Source organism: Orcinus orca, chromosome 1 (assembly GCF_937001465.1).
Source record: "Orcinus orca chromosome 1, mOrcOrc1.1, whole genome shotgun sequence".
In the NCBI taxonomy this organism is placed as follows: Eukaryota; Metazoa; Chordata; class Mammalia; order Artiodactyla; family Delphinidae; genus Orcinus; species Orcinus orca.
This window is the reverse complement of record NC_064559.1, coordinates 137,546,503-137,563,705: the sequence shown is the minus strand read 5'-3', so window position 1 is coordinate 137,563,705 and position 17,203 is coordinate 137,546,503. Positions and strand designations below refer to the sequence as shown.

At 35.5% G+C, this 17,203-nt stretch overlaps 1 protein-coding gene across 2 annotated transcripts in view; it reads right to left on the bottom strand.

The window, feature by feature from the left end:
• ZNHIT6 (zinc finger HIT-type containing 6) overlaps positions 1-17,203 on the bottom strand; it is a 58,336-nt gene that overhangs the window by 26,336 nt on the left and 14,797 nt on the right. For both annotated transcript variants that reach the window (XR_004484383.2, XM_004262979.3), the window contains exon 6: positions 836-904. Coding sequence is in view for 1 of the 2 variants with exons in the window: in XM_004262979.3 (XP_004263027.1) it covers positions 836-904 (69 nt within the window). In the remaining variant the exon portion in view is untranslated. The remainder of the gene's footprint in view (positions 1-835; positions 905-17,203) is intronic.

Below are 17,203 nucleotides of genomic sequence, written 5' to 3'. Positions count from 1 at the left end.
CTACATACCCCACCTGTAAAATATGAGTCCTTTCCCTGTCTTTAGTCTGGTATGCAACCTTAAATAAGAAAGTTCTTCCCTAAAATCCATATGACAATTACAAAGAGAGGACATTTATGCATAATGTGAATATATGCTAAAGATATTATTTAAAAAGCAACTTAAAATTTTCCTAACCCAAGGAATCAAATAGTATATCACCATTCAAATTTTTAAATGACATTTGAAATGCTCATAATATGAAAAAAGTAGGATAAAAAACTGTTACGCAAATTACTTCCAATTATGAATACACATATATACATGTCTAAAATCATGTATTTTCTGAGAACACACTATGATGTTAATAGCAGCAATTTTATCATAGCAGAATTTTGGCTTATTTTTCATTTCCTATATAACCACCTTGCTTAAGATTCTTCCTCTTGATTCAGCCCTCTTGATTCTCCCTGCATCGCTCTCCTTAACATCTGTCCCCATGCTGAAGTAAACACCATCATGATTTCTGTGCTAATCATTTCCCTTAGAGCTCTACCACCACTAAAAGTATTCCTAAAAAGTATACTTTCATTTTTTTCACATTTACATATGAAAATCATACTCTGCATTCTTAACTTGTTTTTCTCATTCAACATTATGTTTGAGATTCATCCACATTGATATGTGTAGATGTAGTTCATTCATTTTCAGTGGTGTGTAGCATTGCATTGTATGAATATACCACACTTAGTTATCCAGCCTACTATTGACATCACGTTTAAGTTAACAGTTTATTTCAAATATGGAGACAAAATGAAAACAAGTGAGTTCTTAACAGACAGTCGTGATACTATACCTTTTTTCTACATACACAGCTTGACTCTGAGGAAACTGGAGCTTCACATGCCAACAGAACTGTCGTTTTCTAAGACAGAAAATAATCATGTGGAGATCAAGGCAGACAATAAAAGTCTGAACAGAAAACTGATTTCTTGAATTTTTGTTTTCAGATAATAATTCTAAAAGTATTCTTAGAATTTAACGTATTTTTTCTGCTAAAAAGTATTTTACGTGGGCCTCTCACTGTTGTGGCCTCTCCCGTTGCAGAGCACAGGCTCCGGACGCGCACGCTCAGCGGTCATGGCTCACAGGCCCAGCCGCTCCACAGCATGTGGGATCTTCCCGGACCAGGGCACGAACCCCCGTCCCCTGCATCGGCAGGCGGACCCTCAACCACTGTGCCACCAGGGAAGCCCTAGAGGCTATGTTTTTTTTTTTTTTTTTTTTTTTTTTTTTTGCGGTACACGGGCCTCTCCCACTGTTGTGGCCTCTCCCGTTGTGGAGCACAGGCTCTGGACGCGCAGGCTCACCGGCCATGGCTCACGGGCCCAGCCGCTCCACGGCATGTGGGATCTTCCCGGACCGGGGCACGAACCTGCGTCCCCTGCATCGGCAGGCGGACTCTCAACCACTGCGCCACCAGGGAAGCCCGAGGCTATGTTTTTTAAAACAATATACTTGCAAGAGATTTTAAGAGGAAAAAACATTAGGCAGAGCAGTTCGAAATTCCAAGGACTTCGCATTCTTGAATTAGAAGGCAATTTCTCATAGTTCAGGGGCTTCTGAGATCACTTTTGCTACTGCTTGAAGTTTACAAATAAATTTCCTCGTGACTAAAAATAATGAGCTGATGTCTCTGCCTGACTAGTCTGGAAATTAGGTGAATGAAGTATTGTCTGGTTGAGACCAGCTGGCTGCAGATACACTTCTGAGCCATGAGTACTTGCATTCAGTAGCAAAACAGGAGACAAGTTGGTTGCTAAGCAGAATGCACTCTGAGTTAGTCCCTTCGCTTTCAGTCTAAACTTTGGTTTGATAACAGGATCAACAGTAATAATTCACTAAATGTGTGATTTTAGAAAAATAGCCATATGCTCTATTTAACATATCTAAATTTGGTGACACTAGACACCATTCCTTTTTTAAAAAATTTAATGCTCAAAATAGTCAATCCATTACAGAAATTTAAACGTCTTCATTACATGATCGTTTTACACATTCTCCTTACTTAGAAGAAATTTCTAACAACCCACTGGCAAGTTAATTGCCAGCTGTATATCCAAGCAATGGCTAGCATCTCCTATAAAACTGTCCCTTAGCAGCACGAGCCCAAAATCTAAAATAATTTTCTTTTAATACAATCTAGCAGAGTATCTCCCACCTAACATTTATATGATTTAAGCAAATTTTTGTCTGAGGACAACTAGCATAAAATCAAGTAAAAATCCTTCTATTAGGTTAAGTAATCACAGATTTGGTTAATAACAAGACAGTTTTGAGCACTAGTTAGAGAAAAATATGCTTGATTACGCTTATGTTGATAGTGCCACTTATCACACAAGAAACAAGCATGTTAAGTTTAATATTTTTTTGGATAGAATAAAGTTGTAAAGCACCCCTTACTAATTTAAAGGTCAGATGTCTAAAATCTCAGAGGAAAAAACTTAAAAAAAAAAATCTGAATGCAAACCACAAAGTTACTGGTTTTAAACAAAGAAGTCTTCTAAAATGAAACACCTTGCAATATTTGTTATCTGTGAAACAGGCATCGCGTAGTATCACTATCAAGAGGCTGAGAGATACCACATTTCTCTCTTACTATGAAATGAACTGATTTTTTAATCTTAATGTACAATATGGTTTCTTTCTAAATATATTTGATAAGTTACATGGGGAAGAAAAAAGTTGACCAACTTGTCATCTTGTGGAACTGTAAATCATACTCAATTACCCCAACCATTGCTTGAGTAACTTCAAGAATCATTCACCTTTCTTAACGTTCAGTAGACCCTAAATACCTTCAGAAAGTACTTAACATTCCAAAAACAAAGAGAGAAAAGCCCTTGAAAATAATTTTATTTGCTGTAGTTAGTTGTGGTTATAAGGAAATCATTCATTACTTTTATTATATATACATTGCTAAATTATGACTATTATAAAAATCTTTCTGTATTTGGCCTCAGTTCAAATATGAACAAATCTGAAAAGTACATTTAGTTTTAAAAAAATATGATGTTGCAATATTTCAAAAACAAAAAGAGAATAAAAACATTTAATGTAACCATAGTCAGATTTAACCAACTTGTATATTGCCATATTTATATGCTTGAGATACTTTTCTTCTAAGAGATATAAGATTATTAATATGGTTGATGAGTCTTTTTACTGTTCCTTGATCCAATTCTCTTCTCATCATCAGAGGTAACTACTATCCTGAGGTTGGGTGTTTATTTTTGTCATCCATGATTTTATACATATATATATGTATATGTATATATATATACACATATCTATAAATAATACAGTATTTTGTGTGATATCAACATTTATTTCAGTGTTATACTCTAAATATCTTATGCTTTGCTTTTCATTTACATTATGCTTTGGAGATTTACGAATATACACGTAAATTAATTCATTAATTTTAACTGCTACATTGTATTCCATTGCATGAAGAATGCTAAAATCTATTTATCTACTCTTTACTGATAGACATTTATGATTGCTTCCAATTTTTTTACCATTTGTTCTTGTTCTTCCATATTAAATCACAGTAAAGAAAAAAATAAAAGAATATCCCCAGGGATGGGACCATCATTTACCTTTAACTGGTACACAGAACTAAAAGTTAACTTCATTGAAAAACTGCCTGTACTTTTTTACTCTATGGTAGTATAAGAGGCATTTGAGAACAGTAATGCAGAGTATAAGATTTAAGTAAGAGTGGACAAAGAGGTTGAAGGGTGTTGTATAAACAATTCCTGAAATGAGTGAGTTAATTATCTCTAAAGTAGTTCTTTAGTTTTCCTGAAATTGATGTGGTCCTGACACAGGCAACTAAATCTCTTCCTGAGTCTGAAAGAATTGAGTTTGTTTCTCATTTTTCATAAGTATATATAGTGATATATGTCCCACTTAAAAAAATACACATACATCAAAATCCCAACAACATTACTTATGAGGGGAACTCTGAGTCCCCCTCTTTTTTGCTTATAAGTTTTCTGAAAGGACAGATTTTGTAAAGGAAAAAATTAAAGAATGCTTCGGTGAGTATCTTTAGGCATATACATAACTGTTGCTGTATTTTGGATTATTTTCTAAAGATAGATTCCAAGAAATAGAATCATTAGGATAAAGCTGGGTTTCTCAACTTCAGCAGTGCTGACATTTTGGACCAGATAATTCTATTATGGTTTGAGGGGTGGACGTACGTTGTCTTGTGCATTGCAAGATGCTCAGCAGCATCCCAGGCCTCTAACCATGAGATGCCACTAGCAACACCCACTCCCTTAGTTGTGACAACCAAAAATGCTCCCAAATATTGCAAATGTCCTCCGGGAGGCAAAATCACTATTTTTGAGAACCACTGGGACAGAGGTTTAAACATTTATTATTATTCTTAATGCATTAGGACTATTATTCCCTAAATTCAATAAAATGCTTTCAACTGTAATAATGTCATTGTGTCCTTGTCGTATTTATCAACATTCTCAAGAACAGAAATACGGTACCCAGAATATTCTCGGTCACTTAGGCACTCCAAGGCACTATGTTTAGAGTTTGATAATAGACTGGTGAAGTAATGGTGGTAATCATTAAACCTAATGTTCCCTTCTGGACAACCTGATAAAGTAACAGAAAAACTGACCCCTTCTCTCTGAGTGCCACGAAACTGAAGTAACTATTCATGCACAGCAAAGCCTTTTCTCCTCCTCCCCCAAATATCAACACACACACACACACACACACACACATTCTCTCTCACAGACACACATACCCCATGCATTCTCAACGGGGGCAGCATCACCCAAAAGAGGCTGAAAACTGGTTCTTAGGAGGGTAAAAAAAATCTTAGATAGTATAATGGTTTGTGGCCCTTTAGAGGGCGCCTGTACATAAACAGATATATAGAGTATAACTGTGGTATCAAAATATCGGGGGGGGTGCAATTTAAGGGAAAATGTTTAAAAAGCCTCCTTGGGAGGCAATAATGAAAAAAAAGTTGAGAAATAGTTATATATATAAGTATTAAATGATGAAAATAAATATTTTTTATACTTGATTTTAATGAGTTAATATAGGACACTTATTTAACAACTCTTGCTTACTAGAAACTATTAAGTAAGGATCATTTTCTCCCACAGTTTCAAGAAACTAATATGTGGATGAAGACACAAATCTGGGGGGGAAGTACTATACCTACATACTCAATTATTCTTCTGACTTCATGACTTTGTATTTACAAGTATGAAGGATATGCCCCAAGCTTTTAACTACGGTTATTTCTTAACATTGTGAAAGGACTTAATTCTTACTTTATGTGTCTGTATTAAATAAATTGTTGACATAATGACTGACTAGTAGTTTTTATAATCAGAAAAATCAAAGATGTTTTCATGGGGAAGTGCAGGATGGTAGTCACAGAAAGGACAGGAATAATTTTAATATTCTTTTTAAACTTAAAAACATTTTATTATTAGAAGTGTTATTTTAAGGTGTTTCCTTTTTATCTCAGAAATTATTATCCAACCAGAACTGTCAAATGATTACTTATCTAATTATTTGACAGCTTCAAAGCTATCTTCCTCAAGAAATATGCTACGACTAAGAGTTACACATGGAGGCTGAATTCTGAGAACTAAGATTTCTAATATAAAATTTAAATGAGCATGAATATTTTTGTTCCTAAAAAAAAAAAAAAGTCACCAATTCTCATTCCACTCCATCACTGATTAACAAACATTTACTCAAAAAACACTTCTAAGGGCTCGCTAGGCATTAGGGATGCAAAGAGACTGAGGGGATGAGCCCAAAGCAGACCTCTTTTTAGGGCAGTGAGGCAACCACCAATCCACTGTGTTTTTCTTCCAAATCACTGTGAGAAGCTTATAGAGTTTCACATAAAAGAACCCTGTTCTTTATTGACACTGTACACGGAAAGGATATCCAATATACTGTAATGCCCAGAGGTAGGAGAGGGCAGAGATTAAGTGGACTCTGTTTGAAACCTACTCTTAACAAAATTTATTACTTCATGTGATCTTGAGCAAGAGACACATCTCTGTGCCTCAGGGTTCTCACAGTAAAATGGGGAGAACAGTATTTATATCATAGGATTAAATGAATACATACACGTCAAGAGCTCAGAACATAGTAATCAAAAATGCTAGTTACTATTTTTACCATTGTTATAATTTTACATTCAGTTTAATGTCCTGTGAGTTATGAAGCTCAGAACAGAAATACTGATGGGGCCTTTAACTTAGAATATTGCGCCATGAATTTATAACCAAACTCTACTTACATGGAATTCAGTGTTTATGAAACTGGACATGTGGGCTAATGCCAGATTATAAAGGGCTCTGAATGTTCTGCCAAACAATATGGATTTCATTCTGTGGTTAGTGCACTACCAACAAAGGTTTTTAAAGAAGGGGGAAATGAGGGGCTTAGAAGGAGATCTCTCATCCTACTATTTAACTCTAATAACTGTTTCTAGAGTATATTCAGGACATTAACTTTTTAGCTCTTGTTTGTAGTTATTAAGGAAAGTATTTCCTACTACTTTTGAGAAGTTCACTGACATAGTGCAGTTTAAATATGCCTGAAATTTTTACTTATGATTTTTAAATACAGGTGACTCCACGAGGTAAGCTAAAGCTAGATTTTCCACAAGTCTGATCTTCAGAGTACTATACCACTTATTAAGTTAGAAAAGCCTACAGGTTATGAAGACTACCAGTAGATCCTTTTACCAGAGAGCACTAGCAAGTAGCAATGACAATAGTTATCCCCTGGTATCCCGGGGGAATTGGTTCAGTCCTTCCCCACACTCCACTGCACAGATACTAAAATTGAAGATGCTCAAGTCCTTTATATAAAATGGTGTAGTATTTGCATATAACCTACACACACCCTTACATATACTTTATTTAAAAAAATTTTTATTTTATAAAATATTTGATTAATTAATTAATTAATTAATTAATATAGGCTGTGCCATGTGGGATCTTTTAGCCACACGCAGACTTCTTAGTTGCGGCATGTGAACTCCTAGTTGCAGCATGCATGTGGGATCTAGTTCCCCAACCAGGGATCGAACCCGGGCGCCCTGCACTGGGAGTGCAGAGTCTTACCCACTCGACCACCAGGGAAGTCCCCTCACATATACTTTAAATCATCTCTAGATTGCTTATAATACCTAATACAACATAAATGCTATGTAAACAGTTGCTGGTGTGCAGCAAATTCAAGTTTTGCTTTTTGGAACCTTCTGGAGATTTTTTCCCCCCAAATATTTTCAATCTGTGGTTGACAGAATCTGTAGATGCAGAACCTGCAGATACAGAGGGCTGACTAGTTTATTAAGTGCCTTTTGAATGTCATGCATTGTTCTAAATGTTTTATATATGTTAATTTATTTCATTCTTGTAATTCTGTGGGATAAGTGCTATTATTTACAGGTGAGAACACTAAGGTAGAGAGAAGTAAGTCACTCCTCCAACACGATTATTCAGCTGGAAGGTGGCAGAGCTGGGATTTGAACCCAGGCAGCACATTAACTCCAGAGTCTATGCTCCAATCTAGTATACTATTATGAACTTTCCAGAAATGAAAGTTCAGTAACAAGCCATGTATTTTTCTGTACTGGTAATTCAAATGGATCTCAATTATATTTTATTTTAAATATTTGCCTCCATATTTTAAAATCACTTTTAAGAGTTATAGTGGACATTTTGTCTCCTTGGCAACCCTTATCACCATCCTCGTTCCTAATCCATAACCATATTTTGATGAATGGATCCCATCCCTACCTCCAGGACTATACACTTAACTGTCTGGCTTAAGAAAATCACATCGTATGTCCTCCTGGACACAATGGTTCAGGATTGGGCAGATGACCTAGGCGGTCCACTCATGGTGAATTTCAGGTTTCCTGTTCAGTTATGCTGGGAAAGAAGCATTCCTAAATATTTACCTAAACTGTTACAAGGATTCAGCTGACACCATAGAAGATACAATGGAGAATCAGCAATAAACTGGGTCCTTGAAGATACAATTGAGTCATTGTACCTATTCACCCTGAAATCCATCCAACCTCAGAACATTTAGTTATGAGAGCCAATAATACACCCTATTTATAGCTTAAACCAGTTGGAACTGAATATTTTATTTCATGAAAAATAAAGCATCCTAACTGTTTGATACAAGGGATTAAATTTTTCTTTCTAGATGTCATCTTGCATTTCTAAGCAACGGAAAAGATAGACTAATCTGTATATTGTCAACTGTTATAAAATTTGGACACAGCAAATAATACCTGATGGAATTTCAGGAAAAAGGCATTTTGTTCCACTATGGGTTACGAAATCTTATTTTAACTTAAAGCAGAAGGAAAATCTACAAAAATGTGAAACCCTTCAAGAAAAAACAAATGTACAAAATATCTACATAATTCTTCACTCATAGGCATTTTATCTTTTTGAAATGTATTTCAAGATCAAAATTTAAAGCTTCAAACATAAACGTAACTATACTTCATAAAAATAATCCATCTATTTTATTAGGATTGGTACCATAGTAAGTGTTTTTGGAAGAGTGAATACAAAGGATCTGTGTAGTTACTTAGCATGGATTAAAATTACTGGAACTGGGGAGAATGAAAACCATAATTTTATGTCTCACATCATTACGAAAATACTTTGAAAAGTTCCAGTTATATATTATATTTTGCTCTTTTAAAAATCAGTTTCACTACTACATGATAATAGGAAACAGGTTAAGTATGTGGTACTGGCTTCAGTAGACAGTATATTAAGAAAATGGATATAGTAGGTAAAGATAGAAATGAAAAGTACATTTTGCTTCAAATAACTGTAAATACTTGAGCACTTAATAATGCAGTTCTCATTTGGAAGTGGCTAGGCAGTTTTGATTGTTCCAAGGCTGGGAAGCACTTTAGGCATATAGCAGGCGGGGACCAGAAATGCTAACCTTCCTGTAATGCACGGGACAGTCCCACACAACAAAAATTGTCCTGTTCAAAATGCCAATAGAGCCCCTACTAAGAAACACCAGAACACAGAAAGGATAGCAGATATGTGCATAACAAAAACTGAATACCAGCACTAAATGCCAGCATCTGTTTCGCATTAACTTTGGAGAAAATATGTACTATAGGAACTCTGGCAAAGGAGAAATAATGGAGAAGATGAACTACCATGTGTACTTTCACAGATGTCTAGGAAATAGGAAAGGGGAAGACATTCAAGGATTAAGAATATAACCAGCCTGGGTACATTTAGTTGAATACATTAGGAAATACATATACATACAATATAATATATAACTGGAACTTTTCAAAGTATTTTCATAATGATGTGAGACATAGAATTATGGTTTTCATTCTCCCCAGTTTCAGGTGGGGACAACTATGAAGATCCACTATTTGGTATGGATCCCTTAGAGGAACAGGAACGTATTCTGCTTAAAGTATGACTCTATCTCAACTACCTGGCATGGCAATATAAGGTCCTGCAAGGCCCAGCCCCAGTGGGGCTCTCTCCAGTCTTATCCCCTACCACTTCCCAACTCCCACCCTAGTTTCTAGATATACCAGACTACTTACATTGTCTTCAATTTGCTACTCTTTTTGCATCTGATATTCTCACCATAGACTATCTTTCCCTCTGTCTGGATAAAACCCTAGACTTAAAAACTCCTCCTTGTCCTTCAATAATTTGCTCAAATTCTATCTTCTCTTGGGAGGACTTTCCAGTCCCCAGCTCTTGAGGAATAACACTTCCCCAAGGCTGGGGCACTGAGCCCTCCTTTGTGCTCCCACAACGCTCCATGTATCTTCCATCAGAGCATTCACCACACTACGTTATGAGTTTGCTGTCTTGTCTTCCCACTGAACTACTTGAGAAGAAGGACAGTGACTTACTGGCATATAAGTCAGTGGTTTTCAGGTAGAGATAAACATCAGAATCACCTAGTGCCTTTTTTTTTTTAAATTAAAGACAAATTATTTTAGAGCCCTTTAGGTGCACAGCAAAATCAAGAGGAAGGTACAGATTTCCCATATATCCTCTGCCCCTACATATGCACAGCCTCTTCTGGTTCTTTTATAATGTAAAGATACCTAAGCTCTACCCTAGGCTCAATGACTTAGGAATTCTGTTGGTTGGGCCAACAGAAATTTGCATTTTGAAATTATCCCAGTTAATTCTGATGTATATTCTAGATTGAAAACCACAAAACTGGCACATTATTGTCCGCATCTTACAAATAAGGCAATGGGCACAGAGAGGTAAATAACTTGCCAAGAAAACTCCCTTACACATAAAAATTAAATTAAATTTTGTCATGTTTAATACAAAATAAACATTTGAAAATTATTAAATATATTATTGTTCCTCTTTTAAAAAGTAAAGACACTGAGGAAGACCCTTCATTATTTTGGGTAATGAGAAATACTTGAAAGAGATGTTTCCAACTGCCTGAAAAGTAGCAATTTCAAATGGCGGGGGGATAAAGAAAGGAAGGTAATTTTAGGTCATGGAATAGAGTACAACACTTGAGAGCTTCAGGCAGTCTATCCAAAGCCACATGAGACGACAGATTTCACCTACTGGCAGTTCTGCCTGTGACCAGTGAAGGTATCTCTGAGTTAATGACTCCTGTGGGTACAAGAAGCATTAAAAGATTCTGAGCAGGTGACCATCATACTAAAAACATGCTTTAGGAAGATGTATCTGGCATCATCAATGTGTAAGAGTGACTGAGGTGAGAAGACACTGAAGACAGGGAGAGCTCTCAGAAGTTCCCCAATAGTCCCAGGTGAGACAAGTTGGGCCTGCATGGGAGAAGACAGCTGATAGTTGCTGCGGTGAAGGAAGTGGAAAGGGACTCATTACTGAGGCATATCATGAAGAAGCAGACTCGGTGACTGAGGAGGGACTTCCCTAACTGAACCAGTATGGGGACCCTGATATGATCAAGAATGTTTGGTTTCCATTTGTATGAATGCTGGCTAACTGTTGCTGTGGAAGGATATACCCTCTGTGATGCTGTGGCATAAGAACCTCCTTCTTACCACTGTCTACATGGCCCCAGTAAGGGAATACCTGATTGACTGAGGAACCATTAGAAAACCAGTGTGAAAGAATAGAAGTGATAAGTCCTTGCTGTTGCTTTGAAATTTTTTCATCAGACTGTATCAAAGCAGTTATTGGAGAGAAACCATAGAGCTAATCATTTTAAATTAGTTAACAAGTTTGTACTGAGCACCTATTATGTAATCCCCCCAAATCAACCTCTCTCACCATGACAACTGCTAAATCCATTTCATTTTCCTTTGCTCTTTTCTAAAGTTAGTTTGCAACAAAGTACAAACCTATACTACTTATAAGACACCATACCCCCCCAAAAAAAACAAACCCACAAAAACAAAACCAAAAAACCTGTGCTTTAAGAAATGTATTGCCACATAATCGTTTAAAGAAAAAAGTGCTACTGACATTAATACAGAGGTGGATAGGTATATCATCGCAATAAAATTTGAATGCTGTAATTTTATCCAAAGAACAAAAAGTAATTAAAAAAATTTTTTTTATTTAAGTAGAGTTGATTTACAATGCTGTGCCGATCTCTGCTGTACAGCAAAGTGACTCAGTTACACACATACAGACATTCTTACAAAAAGTAATTTTAAGAATCTATAAAAGGTTATTTCTTTACAAGAGAGACATCTAGTGGCTAGCTTCTAAAATAGGACTGGAGCTCAAATAGCAATTCACACTGTTGTTTAATAACGGGCACACTTCCACTATCTTAATACTCTAAGTTTAAGAGAGACCCCTAGACAGAGAGCCTAAGAACTCTGGGCCGAAAGGAAGATAGCAACTCAGTTCTAAGCTGACAGTTGTAAAGGAATGAAGAAGGACTGGGCTGCTTCGAAATGAGGGTCGAGGTCATGTGGAGACAAACTGCCAGAAGACAAAGGTCAAAAGTTGGGTCCATTCCTAGGGAATGGGAGGTTAGACCACACAAGAGAGTACATGCCTGGAGTTAAGCTAAAGATATTATTGGGGAGGAGTCTCTCAATCTAATTCTTTTTTCCAAATGACAAGTCAAAATATATTCCCCCTCACTGCTGAATCCTCAGGTCCAAATAGCCAGGAAAATAAAACGAGAGACTTAGGCAACCAAACGAGATGTGATATTCAAACACAACCAAGATAATCTCCAGGTTTGCTATCCATGGCTTTCTGTAGCAAAACACTAAAACACAACTGAAAAGATGCAGCCATGGATAAAAACATGGAATTTTATATGACAGTATCAGAATACTTTTCAAAGACTATTGAATATATTTACAACTCAAAATGTATAATGGTCCTGCCCACATCCATCAATGTCTTTTAAAATTATTATTTAAAAAATTCATTTATTTATTCTTAAAATAAGTATTACATGCACATGGTCTAAAATTCAAAAAAGGTACAAAAGGGCACGTAATTCCCATCCCTGTCCCCCTCTACCCAATTTCCCTCCCTTAAGATAACTACTATTAATAGTTTAATATAAGTATATACGGATATAACCTTTACTTTTCACACAATGGTAGCACACAATGAACAGAGTTCTGTATCTATCTTTATTCACTTAGTATTTCTGGCAACCATTCCAATATTCATACATTTAGAGCTGCTGAATTTTTTCCCCATTTTAAAGGCGTACCATAATTTATTTAACCAGTCCACTATTGATGGATATTTAGATTCATACTACTCTTTTGCTATTACAAACAATGTTGCACCATATGTATGGTTATATATATCAGATAAATTCCTAAAAGTAGAATTGTTAGGTGAACAAGTAATTATCATGCCTTCCTGATCCATCTATCTTCGACAACTGACCTTCCCTTTGTTTGGGGCCACTACTTATTTTAGGCAATTAGGGCAACTTGGCGGAGAAGATCATCTGAAAACTCTCTCAAGGCACACAATAAGAAATCCTGGAGAAATACAGCAAACATACTGAGCTCATCAAAAAGTATGAAAAATTTTCAGGGGCCAAAAGGAAGCAGGAACTAAAAACCATAGTGGAATGTGGAAGCTATACCTGCTCTGGAGGCCTTTGCTTCCAAGTAATCAAGAGGATTGGTAACCAAAAGGCTTATGTTTCAACAGCCACTGCGGGACATGAGACAAGATACTGATCTCACATAAGCTGGAGACCTCAAACTGAGATCACTGCATAAAACTACGCAGTGAAGAGTGAACCAGAAAAATTCTGCCAACCAGCAAAGGGAGACAATGAGGAAACCTGTCCACCTCAGCTTGAGGTCTAAGGAGAGAGAAAGGTATAGGAGGTGGGGGAAAGGTTTCAATTGAGAATGAATAAGTATGGACTCCTCAAATAGGTTTGGGGTTCAAATTATTATCAGTAGTCTGATAAACTTCAGACTAAGAAATTAAAGAGGGTCCTGGATTGGTGCGATGGGTATCTGGCATAAGCAAATGCATACCACCTCCTACATGAACTTGAGTTCATAATTACATTTTAGAAAAAAACAAGGAAACAAGCCATCAAAATGAAGTCAGCAGAAACAGTAGACAGCAGTAACAAATTTCCAAGAAATTCAGACAGAATTATTTACACAAATAACAAATGCACTAAATTACTGAATAAAAAGGGAGGTTAAAACATGAGAAAGGAATACATTCTACCTAAAAGACCAGGCAGATTTGGGAAAGGAACAGAACTTCAAGAAATGAAAAGTGTAACTGAAACACAAACAAAAAGTCCACTCAGTACATGGGCTAAATATCAGATTAATTAGACACAGCTAAGGAGGGAAAGTGACTTGGTTGATACACCTGAATGAATTACCCAGAATGTAGGTAAGACCGACAAAGAAATAAAAAATTAAGATAATGTATTAGAATTTTCCAGAATTATGCAGAAAGCACAGCAAATCCAAAGGAAGATAAATCACCCCAAAGACAAAAGTGAAGAACTTAAAAGCAATTGACATAGAAAGATTGTATAAAACATCAGTGTCTCAATAATGGCAAAAGAAGTAAGAAAACAGTGGAATAAATAAACTGAAGTACTAAAATAAATGTCAACTTGAGATACTTCATATTCAGCTAAACTATCATTCAAAAGTAAGGGTGACCTATATGATTCATATATATGAAATTTTAAAACAGGCAAAATTCATCTTCAGGGTGAAAATTAGAATAGGTTATCTGAGGAGGAGAGGAGATAACTAGGAAAAACCTTTCTTGGGTGATGGTAATATTTTATATATTTACAGGGACTGGGTTATACTGGTATATGCATTTGTCAAAACTCAACAAATATACACTTAAGATTTGTGCATTTTATTGTCTGTAAATTTTATGTCAATAGGAAACGTGAGTTTCATATCTTTCAGACAACTATTTAAACTCCAACATTATTTTTTAACTGAACATACTCAATATCATGGATGTCATTCCATGACAATACATCTGTATCTAACTGTGTTTGTTTAATGGTTGCATAGAATTCCACTGTATGAAGGCATCATTAACTTAGCTCAGCCCAGGGCTACTGAGGGCTACTCGAAGCTGTTGCCAGTTTTTACACTATTAAAAACAATGTTGCAATAGATATACATGTACATATATTTCTGTGAACTGTACTAATACATTTGAGGCTAAATTCCTTGAGTAGGCAGGTATAACATTTTTAGAAAAATTGTCTTCTAAAATGACACCTAAGTTTTACTCTCAAGAACAGTGGAAGAAGAAAATGGTCTGGCTAGCTCATACCTTCATTATATCAGATATTGTTAATATATGCTTGTCAGACACATATTGTGTGTGTATGTATATGTATACATCTTTCTATGACCATCTATTCTTATCCTTTGCCCCTTTTCCTAATTAGTTACTAGTCTTTTTTATTAATGCGTAAGCACTGTCATATATGTTTAAACATTTTTTTGGAAGCGGGTCTGGTAGTCTTGATTTTATTATGGTCTTTTTTGGCCAATATTTTTTAAAAAAATATGTAAATTTAGTTTTTCTCTTTTATGGCTTTGGATGGGATGTTCCTCTCATCAAAATTATGAAAATATTCCCATATTTTTAATTTCATTTTAAGTTTAAGATTTTACTAACATAATGTTGTAGGTCACTTATTCTTCAAAAATAAACTTATTCATAGAAAAAGAGATCAGATTTCTGGTTACCAGAGGGGGGGGGGGAGGGGGAATTGGACAAACGTAGTCAAAAGGTACAAACTTCCAGTTATAAGACAAATAAATACTAGGGATGTAATATACAACATGGTAAATATGATCAAGATTGTTGTGTGTTATGTATGAAAGTTGTTCAAAGAGTAAATCCCAAGCACTCTCATCACAAGAAAAAAATTTTTTTTCTATTTCTTTAATTTTGTATCTACGAGATGACGGATGTTCATGAAATTTATTGTGATAATCACTTCATGATATATGTAAATCAAACGACTATGCTGTACACCTTACACTTATATAGTGCTGTATGTCAATTATATCTCAATAAAACGGGAAGAAAAAGATTTTAATTCCACCTGGAAGTTCCAGTAAAAAAACTGTCAAATGGCAAACAGTCTCAACCCCATTTATTGAATAAGTCATTCTCTGTATTAATTTGAAATACTATCTGATCATATACTAGAGTGCCAAATAGCCTCATGTCTATTCTCTGTTATCTGAACTGTTCATTTCTACATCAACACCGTAAAACTTTATTAAAATTTCATACATTTTAATGAGTCCAGCCTTATTACTTTCTTTTCCCAGGTTCTCCTGGTGCTTCTCCCATGTTTACTCTTCCAAATGAACTTAAGTCATTTTTATCATGAATCCCTTCCTTCTCCAAAAAAAAAATTAAAAAATCCGAAATCAAAACCAAACAAAATCCCACTAATATTTTCATTGGGATCATATCAGATTTAAAGATCATTCATTTAAGAAACAAATGTTATTTCTATAATATTGAGTCTCTTAACAACATGGTCCTTTCCCCCCATTTGTTCAACTCTTTTAAGCCATTCAGTAGAATTTAAGTTTTCTTCATAGAGATCTTTCATATTTCTTTCAATAGTTTTTGATTAGCATTGGGTGAAAGTAAACATCAAGTTACATGCCCCACGTAAGAGATGAGGCAGAGAAGTTACCTTTGAAAGAATCACAATTTAAAAGAAGTAGTTTGGGATCTGCTATAAAATAAGTAGGGGAGCCTTATATTGCACACATTTCCTTACTAAGCTCCTCTATTTTTAACAGAGAATGTCTTTTCCGTATTGGCTCAACTTATTCTTAATATAAGCATCCCTTAACTTTTCTTTGTTCATTAAAGTTATCTATTACGACATTCCAGCAAATTCACCACTCCTCTAAAATTTGTTGCTACTGATATTAAATACACTTTTGACATCACAGGCTGGTTAGTGTTATATCCCACTTTGACTATAAAATGAAAATTATGGTTCCTAGTCTTAGAAAAATTCACATATCACATAATTTTGCATATTATTTTAAGAGATTTGAAGTCATACTGGTCAAAAACTCCTACCATAAAGGATGCCTGGCTTAAAATGAACCTATGATTCTAAGGTACCTAATGCACTTGCTACCACATAACCTGCTGTTAGTCCTACAGAGGTAATTCAAGCAGAATGTGCTTTAGTCACACTTCATATGGGGCTATTTAATTGTTTTTAAAAAACGTTTTATTTTCAAGTAATTTCAAACTTTACAGAAAAGTTACAAAAACACCACAAAGAATTCTTCACTCAGAATGCTCAAAAGTTACCACTGGAACATTTAATTTTTTTTAACATCTTTATTGGAGTATAATTGCTTTATAATGTTGTGTTAGTTTCTGCTGTATAACAAAGTGAATCAGCTGTATGTATACATATATCCCCATATCTCCTCCCTCTTGCGTCTCCCTCCCACCCTCCCCCTATCCCACCCCTCTAGGTGGTCACAAAGCACTGAGCTGATCTCCCTGTGCAATGCAGCTGCTTCCCACTAGCTATCTACTTTACATTTAGTAGTGTATATATGTCAGTGCTACTCTCTCACTTCGTCCCACTTCCCCTTCCCCGTGTC